Source organism: Eurosta solidaginis, chromosome 1 (assembly GCF_040869045.1).
Source record: "Eurosta solidaginis isolate ZX-2024a chromosome 1, ASM4086904v1, whole genome shotgun sequence".
Classification (NCBI taxonomy): Eukaryota; Metazoa; Arthropoda; class Insecta; order Diptera; family Tephritidae; genus Eurosta; species Eurosta solidaginis.
In genome coordinates, this window is record NC_090319.1 from 181289023 (window position 1) to 181306580 (window position 17558).

Genomic DNA, 17558 nt, shown 5'->3' on the forward strand with positions numbered 1-17558 from the left:
AGCCAAGCTGTGGAGCATAATCGGCTCCTTAGCACCTAAAACTTCTTTTGGCTAGGGGGATCAAAGGCCAGAAAGCTCGCCGAGGAACATATATATACTATAGTGGTCCTATCCGGTCGGTTCCAACACAGTTCTAATCAGAAAGCAATATACATATACCCGCTCATGGCTAAATACATTGCGATCATCATCATGATTATTTCCATATTTTTATCGGTGGGTATATCTCTTCCCTTTTAAGGACTTACAATTTTGAGATTCGGATCAAACTGAAAAGTGTAAAAAGTATCTTTGATTTGGCTGAAGAATCAAATAGCAAATAAAAAGTATCTTTGTTTTGGCTGAAGAATCACATAACAAATAAAAAATATTTTTGATTCGGCGGAAGAATCAAATAACAAATAAAAGTACTTTTTATTCGGACGCCGCGTAAATAAAAAAAAAGTATCTTTGATTTGGCCAAAGAATCAAAAAACAAATAAAAAATATCTTTGATTCGGCGGAAGTAACAAATAACAAATAAAAATATTTTTTATTTGGACTCCGAGTAAATAAAAAATAACAAGTCTCTTTCATTCGCCTGAAGAATCAAATAACAAAAAAAAATATTTTTTATTTGAATTCCGAATCTAATAAAAAATAAAAATTATTTTGATTTGCATTTGGATTTTAAATCAAAAACTATTTATAATCACGCAACCCTGCCACATCTTCAACCGTTTTTGAAGTAGATGCAAAGATTTTCAAAATTCGAGCAGCCATAGTAGGCGTTGCCACGGGCTTTATAAATGACGGAAACATCCCACTAAGTATTGAATTATCACAGAATTGAATTATCAGGATTAAATTATCACCTCCGATAAATAGGCTGATGGGTAGACCGATATAGGAATGAGCAATGTTAACATACATAATTTTCGTTTGAATTACAGTTTTTTTTGGTTTAGAGGAATATCAAAAACAAAAAAAAAAAAAAAAACAAAAAACGCTAGGCTCCACCCATAAAGTCGATAGTTCCTACCAAAAAAACGGATTTCTTTTTAGTGAAGTTTCCCCCAAAAATTACTCTTTGGATCCGCCCATGACAGCAACCAAGCAACCTGACATCGTAAGACTAGCTTATCAGATCTAAAATCAGCAAGTATGAAAGGTCCTATAAAGTTTCTAGTATTTGCCAAAATATCATAATAAGCGGTTTCGGAGAAGTTGTTATACTAACATATAAAACTATTAAATCTTTAGTACATTTACTACAAACTCTTTATCAAAGCATCTAGAAAAAAATTATGTTTATGCTTTGTTGTTTCAAGAAACTGTTCCCCAAAAATGATGGTGCACAAGACGGTAGTTTCGTCGTCAGTCCGAAGAACGTGGCGGAGTGTTCTAAGTCTAATATAAGACTACTAACCGATGATTCCTTTGTACTATAAATTTTCTTTCTATATGTTATATGTATATATAGTTTGTCATATATTTAAACAAAATCGATCCCTAAATCTTGCGCATAAAGAGCAATGAACATATTCTTTATTTCTAATGGTCCTTTTATTTTTATCATTTTTTAATACAATTAATTTAAATCAAAAATACAAGTGATTTATTTAGTAGCACTCACCCTCGTGCAATTGCACTGTAACAGGCATTTTTAAATGAACTGCCTGAGTGTTTGTATCACATACACTACCTCTAGTAATATCATTTACTCCCGATCTTAAAATTCGGAAATTTATATCACTATAATTTAGCTGACCATACAGGTATATTGGCAGCCTATTGCTCATAACCCATAGACTTTGCTCAGGTGCCTGATCAATTTTCAGATCATTGGGAAATTGCAGCAGCTGTTGGTGCTCGCTTAGTAACATAGCCAAATTTGCACGCATATAAGGGTTAGCGGTATTCCAGCAGCCGATATTATCACGATGTACCTGTGTGTAAAACATAACTCCGTTTCGAGCAATATGTGAGGCCGATGATTGACCAAGGTAGCCACGATCACCCAGTTCAATGAAATATTTGGCAACATCTTGGGAGTTCGAAGGCCACAAACTTTCGTCCCGCAGCAGTTCGGTTGACACAGCAAATTCCTGAAATCATACGATTATATAATAAAACTAATTTATATATTGATGTTGATATAGCTTTGCAAACAATAGTTGCAAGGGCGTAGCCAGACTTTTTTCTAATTTCTGACTTGTATATAGCGAAATCTCTACATATTGTGACGAATATTCACATCACTAAGTGATACTAGCATCCCTAATCCGATATTAAGCAACCACTTGTATGTACGTAAACCAATCAATCATTATTTACACATGTAATCTAAATAAAGACCAGTTTGCAATACTAAATAAAAATAAAAAAATAAATGTAAGGTGCGTTAACCTCCGAAGAGATATAAGGTCAGCTTCTCTTCCAATTTGCGTCGTGCTCCTCTTTATTTTCCCTACAAATTGGCCGGACGGGACCTACGTGTTTTATGCCGACACCGAACGGTATCTGCAAGGCAGATGAGTTTTCACTGAGAGCTTTTCATGGCAGAAATACACTCGGAGAGCTTGCCAAACACTGCCGAGGGGCGACCCCGCTTAGAAAAATTTTCTTCTAATTGAAAAACCTTATATATAAAATTTTTGATGTTGTAATATAGTTTGAGAACAAAATCGAGGCTGAGGCAGATGCTTTAAAAGGCCGTATACAGGAGCTGCAACTAAATCGCCCAGTTGTTTCAGCAAGCAATACGAAGGTAAAATCTCCATTTTTTGAAGGCTCTGTTTCTTTCCAGGTATTTGGGCTCCAGTTTGATAAGACAACTACGAAACTTTGATGGGCGCTCTAGAGGGGCGATACGGAAGCAAACACAGGAAGCAGATATACCAAATAGAGTTGCAAAACCACTATCAAAAAGCTAATGAGACTTTGCAGGAGTTTGCGTCAGATGTCGAAAGGCTTGCACATTTGGCGAATGCCGACGCACCCGTGGAATACACCGAAAGGGTAAAAATTCAGAGCTTTATAAATGGCATACGGGACGTCGAAACGAAGCGAGCGACATATGCAAGCCCAAAACTTACATTCACAGAAACTGTATCACATGCTCTGATTCAGGAAACAGCATCGCTTCTGTGTAAGCCAGCCTTCAAAGCACGCCGTGTGGAGGTAGAAAGACCAGATTGGGTAGACACAATTTTGGAACCACTGAAGGGATCACAACAGAAGAATACCGGAGTAATTAAATGTTTCAAGTGCGGCAACCCAGATCACATTGCACGTCATTGCGATCTTGGTCCTAATAGTTCCAACTTGGCTGGTCGTAAATGCAAAGCTGGGGGAGATAAGCAAGAGCGAGTCAGATGTAAAGATCGAGAACTTTCCCCAGCTATTGTATGTCCTGTGATATCTATCTCGCAAATAGGAAGAAAATCGAGCAGTCTACCGTCAAAGGAAATATGGATGGCAAAGAACGTGTACTGACTGTAGATACCGGCGGATCTCATTCTTTAATCTGATCTGATTTGGTCAACAGGAGAGTACAGCCATTACCTGGAGCAAGGTTGCGTACGGTCACTGGCGAGTAGTAAGCGAGTGCTGGTGGAGGAGATTCAACAGAGACCACAAAAGTCAGAGAAAGTAAATCGGGCAAAGGTTGATGGAATGAATGGGCCAAACAAATCAGAACCGAAGGTACCAACGAGAAAAACACTGGCATTGACAAACCCTTATGGACGCACTAAACGAAGGAAAGAATTTCCAGAAAGAATGCAAGGGTGGTTTCAAGCCAGAGCGCACTAGTGTTGTGAAACATCGGAACGATACTGATTATGCGAAGCCAATCCGTCAGGCGCAAGCTCTACACAGTATTTCATTGGCCAAACAAAACAGAGTGTGGGGGAACGGTCCAGGACAATGAGTAGTAGGACGAAACACAGGTACGACAAGAACAATTATTCAGAAGGGTTTTTGGAGGGAGATTTGTTACTGCTATACAACCCTCACCTGCGGAAAGGTGTTCCATCCAAATTTTGGTACAGTTGGGAAGGCCCGTACAAAGTTGTGAAGAGGATCAGTGATACCAGCTACCGCATACAAACCATTTGGAAAAAACGAAATGGAAGTGTGGTTAATTTGGAGAGGTTAGCAGCGGTTAGATCGAGCGATTTGTTTGATCGGGACGATCCGACTTTGGTGAAAGCCAGTGTGATGAATATTCACACCACTAAGTGATACTAGCATCCTTAATCCGATACTAAGCAGCCACTTGTATGTACATAAACAAATCAATCATCATTTGCACATGCACATAAAAGGCAAGAGAGAGATACTCACCATCAGCCGAGGTAGTACTCACATATACACGCGCATATGGCTATGCGAGAGACTATAAACTACAAATATACATGTACATATATGGCTGGTAATCAAGAATGAAGTTCGCGAAGTTACTAGACCTTAGCAGAAATGGGTGAACGGGGCAACAGGGAGTATAAATGCAGCGACAGCTGAGTAATCAGTAATCATTTTTGATTTAAACACGCTATTGGTTTCGAAGTATAATTGTGAAGTATTACTCTTGAAGTAATCTAAATAAAGACCAGTTTGCAATACTAAATAGTGGAGTGATTTATTCAACAGTTTAGCGATTCGAACGTTAGTAGAAAGTTTCAGATAAGCGGAATTTCACTAAATTTGTTACAATATAATAAAATTGTAACAGGCCGATGTCTGTACATTGACGATATAAAAGAAAAATTCAGGCAAGGTGTCATTATCAACAGTTTTTAAAATTTGCGTCTGTCTGTCTGATGTTTGACCGAGCATCACTCCAAAACCACTGCATGAAATTTAATGCGACTTCAATCCGGTGGGTCACTAGGGTCTAGAGCACAAAATATATACCCAGGCAGCACTAGGATGTGTTTGCGCAATATGGATATCAAAAAAAAAAAGAAGCTCCTTACGAAGGCTTAAAATCAGTGAATGCCAATTTCACACAGAGGCTTAATACTATGTTCAAACAGAAAAATAAATTGAGGCTATTTCGATTTAAATTGAGTGGTGTTCATACAACTCTATTTAGCTTACACAATAGTAAATTGATAGCTGGTTGGCTCATCTCTACAGTAACAACATATCTTTGTTGAGAATGTCAAAATGTGCGTGTTGGTATAAGGTGAATGGAATGGAATGAAAACATAAAACTTTGAAATTTTTGTGTATTGCAAGAAAATGTGTTTAATGTTTTGGTTTCATTTTGATTTTGCCATCTTCTTTTGACAATCCCTACTCCAATGAAATGAAAGACATAAAATCAGCTGATGAAATGAGCTAACCATATAGTTCAGCCATGCGTAACTGACGTTTATATATACTCAATAAACACACTTTACAATGTTGCATTTGCAGTTTGAAACAATTTATTACGCTTTTTTTTTTAAATTGGCAATTTATTATTACAATTTATTATATGACAAATTGCGTAATAAATTGCCCAAAGAGTATAAATTGCCAATTTAGTGTGTGTTTGAACCTAGTATTGCTTTATTGAATGCATAATCGAGTGAAAAATCCAGTCGGTTTTGCTTGGTGCTTCAAATTTCATTGTCAATGTCAATAATAAATGATTTTCAACATTTTACGAAAGATAGAAAAACGCGCAAAAATTCAAAATTTAAATTTTGCTGCATTTGCTGCAAAAGTTAATATGGCTTTTTCGAAAATATACACATATTTGGTTAGCTGTAACATCTATGGGTAGTTGCGCATGCATTTTATTTTATTTATAGTTACCCTGTAGTCAAACCAACTAGTTATGTACTAGAAGAATACTAGTTTGCCAAAATCCCAATTAGTGTGAGTTCTGTAATTTTTCCATATTAGCAACTGGTATTTTAAACACGGCGGTGTCGTACGAAATGTCAATTGCCAGTCTCTGCATCAGCATCATATCAATTGACAAAATAGTCATTATATACACCAACATCGTACCAGGTGCCATACTAGTCAGCATACCCATCAGGGTTATACCAATTAATCTACTAGCTTTGCGCTAGAATTATACCAGATAGCATACTAGTTATTATATACACCAATATCAAACCAATTGACATACTAGTTAGTGTATTCAACATCAACATACCATTTGGCATACTACTCAGTCTATGCATCATTGTAACACCAGTTGACATACTAGTCGATATTTGCATCAGCATCCTGCTAGTTAATATACTAGTCTTAGTCGGGTTGAAAAATTACTTGAAAAGTGATAAATTAGCTCAAATTCATTTTATTCATTATTCTGGGATGGCAAAGACTTTTAACGACAAGTAGAAAAAATGTGCTAGGCTGCTGATACCATTACGGCCAAGGTGTTTTGGCATCGGCATAGGTTTTCCGTCTGGGACTATTGATATGGAAGGATTGACCTTTTCAATGGCTTCTTTAACCTCTGTCGAGGTAACGGAGAGGTGCGATGCTTGTGTTTATGTGCCTGTTGATTTGGACGACATCTAGCATTGTCAACTGAAGTATTCATTGCGAATTGGCTACAGAGAGCACTCGCGCATTTCCTCGAGTTCGACAGACGAAATTCTAGTCGAATAAATTATTCAAAAACTAACTGGTATGAATAACACCACAAAGTTATAGTCACTATTCTAAAACTGACTAGTATGATGAACGCCACAAAACTCTAGTCAATTAACTACTCATACACTAACTGTTATGAATAGCCCCAAAAATTATAGTCAATGAACTATTCAAAAGCTGACTAGTATGAAATACTCCACAAAATTCTAGTCAATGAACTAAAATGTTTGCTGACTCCTTTGGCTTTTGACTGCAGGGTACCTTACTAGAAATCTGAAAATCTAGGATTGAACTAACTTCTCTTTTTATGAAATAAAAAAATAGATGGACAACAAGGCCGTGGGCGCTGATGGATATCCCGCGGAGCTATTTAAGTACGGCGACGAGGAGTTGGTAAGGCGCATGCAGCAGCTTCTTAGCAAAATATGGGCGGACGAGTGCATGCCTGACGGTTGGAATCTAAGTGTTCTTTGCCCAGTCCACAAGAAGGGGGATACTGCAAAATGCACCAACTATCGTGGAATCAGCATTCTTAATATCGCATATAAGGTCCTTTCACGTGTATTGTGCGAAAGATTGAAGCCCACCGTGAACCGGCTGATTGGACCTTATCAGTGCGGCTTCAGACTTGGTAAATCTACCATCGACCAGATTTTCACAATGCGCCAAATCTTGGAAAAAACCCGTGCAAGGAGAATCGACACACACCACCTCTTCGTTGACTTTAAAGCCGCCTTCGACAGCACGAAAAGGAGCTGCCTATATGCCGCTATGTCTGAATTTGGTTTCCCCACAAAACTTATACGGCTATGCAAAATGACGTTGAGCAACGTCATTAGCTCAGTCAGAATTGGGAAGGGCCTCTCCGAGCCGTTCGAAACTAAACGAGGTTTCAGACAGGGTGACCCCCTATCGTGAGATTTCTTTAATTTGATCCTGGAGAAAATTATACTAGCTGCAGAACTTAACCGCACTGGAACAATATACGATAAAAGCGTGCAATTACTGGCATATGCTGATGACATTGATATCATCGGCCTAAACACCCGCGCTGTTAGTTCTGCTCACTCCAAACTGGAAAAAAGCGGTAAAGATGGGTTTGATGGTGAATGAGGACAAAACGAAGTACCTGCTCTCATCCAGCAAGGATTCAGCGTATACGCGTCTTGACAACCACGCTACTGTTGGCAGCCATAATTTTGAAATAGTAAAAGGCTTCGTTTATTTGGTAACCAGCATCAACACTAGCAACAACATCACCACTGAAATACAGCGAAGAATCAATCTTCCCAATAAATGCTACTGTGGACTAGGTAGGCAATTAAAAGTAAAGTCCTCTCACGGCGAACGAAAATCATACTCTACAAGTCATTTATCGTACCCATCCTGCTATATGGGGCAGAAGCATGGACCATGACAACAGCAGATGAAGCGGCTTTGGGAGTGTTCGAGAGAAAAGTTCTTCGAAAGATTATGGACCTCTACGCGTTGACGATGGCGAGTACCGAAGAAGATATAATGATTAGCTGTACGAGCTATACGCAGTCATCAACATAGTCCAGCGAATTAAAACGCAGCGGCTGCGCTGGCTAGGCCATGTTATGCGAATGAAAGAGGATGCTCCGGCCAAGAAAGTATTTCCATCGGAACCCGCCTATGGAAGCAGAGGTAGAGGGCGGCCCCACTCCGTTGGAAGGACCAGGTTGAAAACGATTTAAACTCCCTTGGTGTGACCAATTGGCGCCGGTTGGCGGAGCGAAGGAGCGACTGGCGTGCCTTGTTGGACGGCCATAACCGTTTAGACGGTTAAGCGCCAATTAAGTAAGTAAGTAAAAAAATGGATGTGGTCATAATCTGCAAAGAAAATACTTCAACCACTCGAGAAATAGTATTTCAATGCCCGCTTTCCAATAAAAAACTACGAACATTTTAAACACCATGAAGAAAACATCCTAAATATGGACAACATTTCATTTGCCTAACAAGTTAAAAAAATAAAAATTTCATAAAAACAAGTACAGCACATTAGTTTTCAGATATCAATTTTTAAGGCCCTCTTGGTAAACAGCAAATTATCTTTTTAGTGCAGCTTTTCATCCATGTTGGACTTTATGTACAGATCTATCAGCCTCTCAAAGGTTTTGAGCAGAAATGATGTTAAGGTAATGGGTCTATAGTCTTTGGGATACACGTGACCGATGTTCCCCGCCTTTGGTAGGAAAGCTACACGAGCAGTTCTCCAAGAGTGCGGTAAATGATTATGATTTTGACTCAGTATCGCACCACAACCTAACTTTGAAGCATCAACCTTAATTAAAAATTCTTTGGTGATATCTGGATATTGTAATAGTTTTGGAGAAATCAGACTTTTTCTTAGTTTTTCGAAAGCTAACTCACATGCCGTATCCCAATTAAATTTAACCTTTTTTCTACTCAAACGATTCAATGGAGCTGCTAAAGAAGCGAAATTTGGAATGAATCTCCTATAATAATTTGCAAATGCCACGAATCTTCGGACAGCATCTTTATCGCGTGGCTTATGATACCTTTTAATTGCTTCAATTTTTGAATCGTCTGGTAGCAAACCATTTGCTGAGCATTTATGCCCTAAGAAAGTTACTTCAGGTCGAAGAAAATTACACTTTTTTGGATTAAGTCGCAAGTTGAACTTCCTACAGGTTTCGAAAACTTTTTTTAGATTATTGAGATGATGTGCTTCGCTACATCCAATTACTATTATATCGTCTACATACATAAAGGCTTGGTTGGGTGAAATACCAGAAAATGCAATTGACATCATTCTTGAAAATGAATTTGGAGCCACGTTCAGACCAAATGGTAACACCTTCCATCGAAAAGCTCCGCGGTCAGTACTAAAAGATGTCTCTTGAATCTTTGTGAAGTGGAATTTGGTGAAAGCCCGAAAAAAGATCTAAAGTAGAAAAGAATTTCGCACGGCCAAGGTTATCCAAAATATCGTCTACACGTGCCAAAGGAAATTTATCGGCAATTAACTTTTTATTTACAGCCCTAAAGTCAACGCACATTCTATACGATTTTTGGCCATTTAGGTCTTTCTTCGGTACCAAAATCAAGGGACTGTTATAATTCGAACAACTATTTTCGATCAGATCGTTTTCCAATAATTTATTAACCTGTTTATTTATTTCTTCGCGCTGAGAGTACGGTAGGCGATAATTTTTAATGTATACTGGCGTCGTATCGTTTAGTTTTAGTTTTTGTTCATAAAAATTGTTTATTGTCATTTTATCATTGTCTAGCGCAAAAATATGGGAATATTGTAAACATAAGTTAATAAGCTTATTTTCAGCATAATTAGGTATTTGTTTTTCTAAAATGCTTTTAAGTTCTTTGATACGACTATCTTGTTTTACTGGGTTATTGATTTTATAAACATTATAATTAGAAAGTTTTTCTGTTTGAATGTTGCAGTTATTTACGTATTTTACGCTATTTGTGGTGTTTATTACTTTAATGATCGGAATACTAGTATCAACTATACATGTCTGTGTGTGTGCTGTGAAAACACCGGCAGAAATCTCTTGAGAATCCACGAAAAGTGGTTCTGAGTCTTTTTCCAAGGCGAAAATTCTATAAACTTCGCAACGCGGTGGTATAACAAATGTATCGCTTTCCATTCCGTGAAGGATGGGAAGTGCGATCTTTTCATTGTCTATCCAGAAAGAAATGCAATTTGTTGCATAGCTGATATCGCATTTATTTGTTTTTAGGAAATCCTTACCAAGTATTCCATCTGATGGAATGTTGAAATCATTGCCTACCACGTGCAACGTATGTTTGATATAAAAATTTGAAAAGTGTAAGTTAGTTGTAAAAGTACCTAATGTAGAAACTGTATCTGTAGTTACTGCAGTAATATTAATTGTATCATTGTTATTAATTGAAAAATTTTTATTAAGAGAAGAAATTTTAATTAACGAAATGTCGGCTTGTGTATCGACTAGAAATGTACAAAATTTGTTAGAACCAGTAATATTTATTTGTATAAAATTGGAATAATTTAAGTTAAGACAATAAACGTTTTTAGATGAAAAAACTGTGAGCTGAATCAGTTAGTAATTTGTCTCGTCCTCCCTCAGTGTTCGCTCCTGAGGGGCTTCCCTGTTTAAAGCCCGGACGCTTGCATTTCTAGCTCTATTATTGGAAGTGTTAGAACCGCTATTGTTGCTAGTACGACTATTGTAGCTATTATTATTATTATTAGGCTGATTCCGATTTCCGCCGCCGGAACGGAAATTTTGCCTTTGATTGCCGCGATTGAAGTTGTTGCCATAGTTACTGTTACTAAAAGATGGTCTATTTTGTCTATAATTGTTAAAGTTACCACTTTGATTTTGGAAGTTTCGACCTCGGTTATTACTTTGAAAATTTCTAAAATTGTTATTGTTCCGAGCTCGAAATGCTAAAACTTGGCGTTCTTTTATTTCATTTGATTGCTCTACAATCAGTTTAGCTACTACGTCCTTGGAATCAGAAACATTGGTTGAAGCGAGGATTGATTTGACTAAACTGGTTTTTGCGTTCAATCGGCAAACGTTAACTGTTTGCTCGATGGCCATTTCATGGGCTTTGGCCTGAGTAATCCCTTCGATAATGAGCGAACGCTCTAAAGCATCAGACAATTCCTCGACGCGTTTTGCAAAATCGGTGTAATTATTGTTATTAACTTGTAAAGCCGCAATTTTTCCGGCCACAACTTTGGAGTTGTCGGGTTTTATACGGTTACGTAGTGCTAGTTTTATATCATTAACTGGAAGTACTTGAGTTGGTATCGCTTCTCGAGCTTTACCATCGAGTTTGGATTTAATATATGAAATACAAATGCCAGTTAAATTTTCGTCGACAAATTGTTAGATTAACTCAATTTTATTAATGAAAGATTCGACACCTAGAGGCTCACCGCTATAATTTTCACGCATAATACCAGCACACATGCTGATAAACGTCCTTTTTTCTTCAGGAGCCGCCATATTTGTATCGGAATTAGGAGGATTTGAAATATTTGTTTCGGGCAATTCCTCAAATCCGTGAAATTCTCCGGACAAAGAAAGTCTAACAACAAGGTTTTTCATTGTACTGGGCGAATATGTGGTTGAGCCTTCGGAAACTGGGCTTTTAAAATCAAGATTTTCGGAATCGGAACTTTCAGAATTAAAATTTTTGGAATTGGAATCTGAATTTTTGGAATTTTCGGAATTTTCGGAATCTGAGTCTTGTTCTGAAATTCTGGGAACTACTTTTTGGTTTCTAAGAAACATATGTAGTAGGAAGCGAAGAAGAAATATTTAATCTGATTAAAGTCGAATTTGTAGAAATTGCTTACGAAAATTTAACAGAAATTGAATTGAATGTTGATGTGAAATTGAAATAATTATCCGGCAATTTAATGAAAGACTGAATATTTAATGATAAATTGAACGTATCTTGAAGTAATTTAATTTAAATTGATTTCAAAGGAAAATATTTTATTTTGGTAAAAGGACTTGGCTGTTGATAACGGACGCACCCGAATATCCTCGGACGCACCGGGATTAAAAAAATTTCATTGGTTTTGTACGGAACCACCGTTTACGCAAAAAAAATCTTTTTGGTTAATTACGGAACCACCACTTTATGCAAAGAAAATTATGTATGTTTGTTTACGGACGCACCGTATTTCCAAAAAAAAAAAAAATCAAAATCTCATATTTGTGTTGCCATGAGAGGTTGGCAAAACAAATTGTTGCACTTGAAACGTAAGTACGTATATGGGGTAGTTGGGCAAAAACCAAAAAGTTTTATAATGAAAATGTTACAAAGTTATGTTTTGTGAAAGTTTAAAATTATTAACATTTTCATAAATTGGATTAGAATCAACGAGATTAAATATTTACATATTTATGAAGTTGTGATTAAGACAGTTGAAATATACTGAGTGTGAAAAAGTAGAAAAAAAATTTTATTTGATTAGATGCATTAATTGGAAAATTTTAGGTCTGGTTTTGTCCAACTGTGACCCATATTATTTAAAAAAAATTCATAGAAAATGTTTACAAATGTATTTGTGTTGTGCTTTTCTCATTTTTTTTTTGTATTTTTTTTTGTATTTTTTTTTTTGTAATGTTTTAATAATAATAATAATAAATTTTGTTTGAAAATAGTAATAGTAATAGGAATTACATAGATGATGTTTATTTATAGGAAAAGTTAATTATAATATAGTAAAGTGATAGGATAGTATGAAAATTCAAAACTACAATCTTTTTAAAGAACAGGTTGAAAGAGAATTTTAATAATATACTTATGTTTTCTGCACACTGTGCGCCATACCCGTACTGCAAATTTTCCTGCTGCTGCTGTTGTCTGCTGCCAGTATGTAGCTTATATTGTTATGCTGATCGCCTTCTCTGCTGGCGTTCTGCTGCTGATATTTGCTGCTGGTTTTCAGCGTTATGTATATAGCTGTAAATATTGATGGCGTGGCTTGCCTATGACCGTTATGTACAGTTCTTGGTTATGGTACACATATATATATTTTTTAGACCGTTATGCCTCTACGATTTGGAGGTAAAGTGCTACACGAGCGTATTAATGCCGTTTTAATTTATTCAAAATTTAGCAAAAGTTTTATGTTTGTCTTTCTTTGTAATTTTTGATTTTGTACTTTTTTTTGTAGAGATTTTTTAAATGTTTTGTAATTTTTTTTAATGGTTTTTAAAATTTTGTAATTTTTTGTGATTTTTATAGTTTTCAAAGGAACATTTTTTTTGTAATGGTTTTTAGTTTTTAATTTTTTTTTGTAAGATTTTTGCATTTTTATATATTTTTTTGTAATGGTTTTTAAATTTAGTAATTTTTTTTGTAGATTTTTAAATGGTATTAAAATTTTTTTTTGTAGGGTTTTTGTAAGTTTTGTATTTTTTTTTTGGATTTTTATGGTTTTTTTTGTAGATTTTTAAATTTTGTGTAAATTAAATTTTAATTCTTTAGATAATTTGTTTAATTCATTTTTAATAGATTTTTGATTTTAGGTTTTTAGCATTGTAAGTTTTTAAGATTTTACGTTTTTAAATTTTTTGTAGGTTTTTTTCACTTTAATTAGTGCCTGTTGGGAGGCTTGAGTGGCCACTCGCCGCATTGGCAGGCCTTCGGCCCACGGTCGCCATTTAAGGTTCGGATTTTGACGCCAACCATTTTTTTTGGTATTGGATAATACTCACGCTTGTGGGTATGCAGCCCTATGTGCACACCCGCACCAACACACGCCACACGCCACAAATAAATTTTCCTTGTTTGCTTAGATTTGGTTGGGTTTTTTATTTAAAGTAAATTTTAGTTGTCTTTTTATTATTTCACTTTACAAACGTTTTCTAACTTTCTTTCTTAGTTACACTTTTCGTTCAAATACATGTTTCTCTTTTTAGTTTATCAAATCTGGTTCCTATCTTTCTATTTTCTAATCTTTACTTTTAATTTTCTGCACCATTTAGCTTTTTTCCAACCGGTCACTCCCAAAGTCAAAAACGAATTCACCCGGGTTCGTTTCTTTACCCACGCTCAGCGGCCATCATTTTTATTGCTGAATGCAATTGGTCCTGCTGAGTGCAATTGGCATTGCTGTTCAGCCACAGCTGACAGCGATGCCACTTGCACGCAGAGGTGTGTTTTTGCGTAAAGGCGGGTAACGCCATCCAATCATACCTTGATATATCACGCTCGGAGCTCAATGTAATATCCAGAATATTGCTGGATGTTGGACCAATGCATGTAGGGACATTTCCCCTGTTAGTTAGTTAGTGGTAAGGCCATAATACTTCACGAGGTGGCCCGATATCGGTAAGGCTCCGTTCGAATACAGCCGAATTTATCCCCAGGCTGCAAATCGTCGCATAGGCACCGTCCGCATAACACCCTGGATTAGGGGGTTGGCATTTGTTGGCCATCGACATCCCGCCGCCCTCCTATGAGGCGAAACGGCGTAGAGGACAGTCCTAAACAGATCCGCCTCCTAGTCGGGCGCTATGGAGTTCGGCTAAGCCCTCACACCAGCGACAAGGAGCCTACCCTAGTGAGGGCCCCAAAAGCGGTAAGGGCCAAAAATTTACTTTTGCTATTTAGTAATTTACGACTACCTTATATTTGAAATCCTTACAAAATTTCAGATTTACACACCGTGACAAAGGAAAAAAAGAAAAAAAAAATCCATTAGGAGGCGCACGAGTCGATATAATTAGATAAGAATTTGGAACATTTTGAATTTCGTGATCGTTTTTGAAGTAACTTCTCATTGAGCTATAAACGTTAAACTTACACAGGGGTTAAGACACCGTGACAAAGGAACAAAAGGAACAAGTAAGGAAGGTTAAGTTCGGGTTTAACCGAACATTACATATTCAATTGAGAGCTATGGTGACAACATAAGGGAAAATAACCATGTAGGAAAATGAACCGAGGGAAACCCTGGAATGTGTTTGTATGACATGTGTATCAAATGAAAGGCATTAAAGAGTATTTTATGAGGGAGTGGGCCATAGTTCTATAGGTGGACGCCATTTAGGGATATAGCCATAAAGGTGGATCAGGGTTGACTCTAGAATTCGTTTGTACGATATGGGTATCAAATGGAAGGTATTAATGAGTATTTAAAAGGGCGTGGACCTAAGTTCTATAGATGGACGCCTTTTCGAGATATCGCCGTAAAGATGGACCAGGGGTGACTCTAGAATGCGTTTGTACGATATGGGTATCAAATGAAAGGTGTTAATGAGCATTTTAAAAGGGAGTAATCCTTTCTGGACCAGGGGTGACTCTAGACTTTGTTTGTACGATATGGGTATCAAATGAAAGGTGTTAATGAGTATTTTTAAAAGGGAGTGGGCCTTCGTTCTATAGGTGTTCGCCTTTTCGAAATATCGCCATAAAGGTGGACCAGGGGTGACTCTAGAATGAGTTTGTACGATATGGGTATCAAATTAAAGGTATTAATGAGAGTTTTAAAAGGGAGTGGTGGTAGTTGTATATGTGAAGGCGTTTTCCAGATATCGACCAAAATGTGGACCAGGGTGACCCAGAACAACATCTGTTGGATACCGCTAATTTATTTATATATGTAATACCTGCCAAGATTTTAAGGGTTTTTTATTTCGCCCTGCAGAACTTTTTATTTTCTTCTACTTAATATGGTAGGTGTCACAGCCATTTTATAAAGTTTTTTCTAAAGTTATATTTCGCGTCAATAAAACAATCCAATTACCTTACCATGTTTCATCCCTTTTTTCGTATTTGGTATAGGATTATGGCATTTTTTCATTTTTCGTAATTTTCGATATCGAAAAAGTGGGCGTGGTCATAGTCGGATTTCGTTCATTTTTCATACCAAGATAAAGTGAGTTCAGATAAGTATGTGAACTGAGTTTAGTAAAGATATATCGATTTTTGCTCAAGTTATCGTGTTAACGGCCATGCGGAAGGACAGACGGACGACTGTGTATAAAAACTGGGCGTGGCATCAACCGATTTCGCCCATTTTCACAGAAAACAGTTAACGCCATAAAATCTATGCCCCTACCAAATTTCAAAAGGATTGGTTAATTTTTGTTCGACTTATGGCGTTAAAAGTATCCTAGACAAATTAAATGAAAAAGGGCGGAGCCACGCCCATTTTTAAATTTTCTTTTATCTTTGTATTTTGTTGCACCATATCATTACTGGAATTGAATCTTGACATAATTTACTTATATACTGTAAAGATATTAAATTTTTTGTTAAAATTTTACTTTAAAAAAATTTTTTTTTTAAAAGTGGGCGTGGTCCTTCTCCGATTTTGCTAATTTTTATTAAGAGTACATACAGTAATAAGAGTAACGTTCCTGCCAAATTTCATCATGATATCTTCAACGACTGCCAAATTACAGCTTGCAAAATTTTTAAATTACCTTCTTTTAAAAGTGGGCGGTGCCACGCCCATTGTCCAAAATTTTACTAATTTTCTATTTTGCGTCATAAGTTCAACTCATCTACCAAGTTTCGTCGCTTTATCGGTCTTTTGTAATGAATTATCGCACTTTTTCGGTTTTTCGAAATTTTCGATATCGAAAAAGTGGGCGTGGTTATAGTCCGATATCGTTCATTTTAAATAGCGATCTGAGATGAGTGCTCAGGAACCTACATACCAAATTTCATCAAGATACCTAAAAATTTACTCAAGTTATCGTGTTAACGGACGGACGGACGGACGGACATGGCTCAATCAATTTTTTTTTCGATCCTGATTATTTTGATATATGGAAGTCTATATCTATCTCGATTCCTTTATATATGTACAACCAACCGTTATCCAATCAAACTTAATATACTCTGTGAGCTCTGCTCAACTGAGTATAAACAAGTAAGGAAGGCTAAGTTCGGGTGTAACCGAACATAACATACTCAGTTGAGAGCTATGGAGACAAAATAAGGAAAATCAATCTGGGGTAACCCTGGAATGTGGTTGTATAACATGTGTATCAAATGAAAGGTATTAACGAGTATTTTAAGAGAGAGTAGGCCATAGTTCTATGGATGAACGCCATTTAGGGATATCGCCATAAAGGTAGACCAGGGCTGACTCTAGAATTTGTTTGTACGATATGGGTATCAAATGAAAGGTGTTACTGAGCATTTTAAGAGGGAGTGGGCCTTAGGTCTATCGGTGGACGCCTTTTCGAGATGTCCCCATTAAGGTGGACCAGGGGTGATTCTATAATGTGTTTGTACGATATGGGTATCAAATGAAAGCTGTTAATGAGTATTTTGAAAAGGAGTGATCCTTAGTTCCATAGGTGGACGCCGTTTCGAGATATCGCCATAAAGGTGGACCAGGGGTGTCTCTAGAATGTGTTTGTACGATATGGGAATCAAATGAAAGGTGTTACTGAGCATTTTAAGAGGGAGTGGGCATTAGGTCTATA

General features: G+C 36.8%; 1 protein-coding gene across 1 annotated transcript in view; it reads right to left on the bottom strand.

Annotated features, from left to right (window-relative positions):
* Positions 1-1545: 1545 nt before the first annotated feature.
* Positions 1546-17558, bottom strand: part of yellow-h (L-dopachrome tautomerase yellow-h) — a 361442-nt gene continuing 345429 nt past the window's right edge. Inside the window, exon 3 of the mRNA XM_067760039.1 lies at positions 1546-2087. Within this exon, the coding sequence (XP_067616140.1) occupies positions 1602-2087 (486 nt within the window). The 3' untranslated portion in view covers positions 1546-1601. The remainder of the gene's footprint in view (positions 2088-17558) is intronic.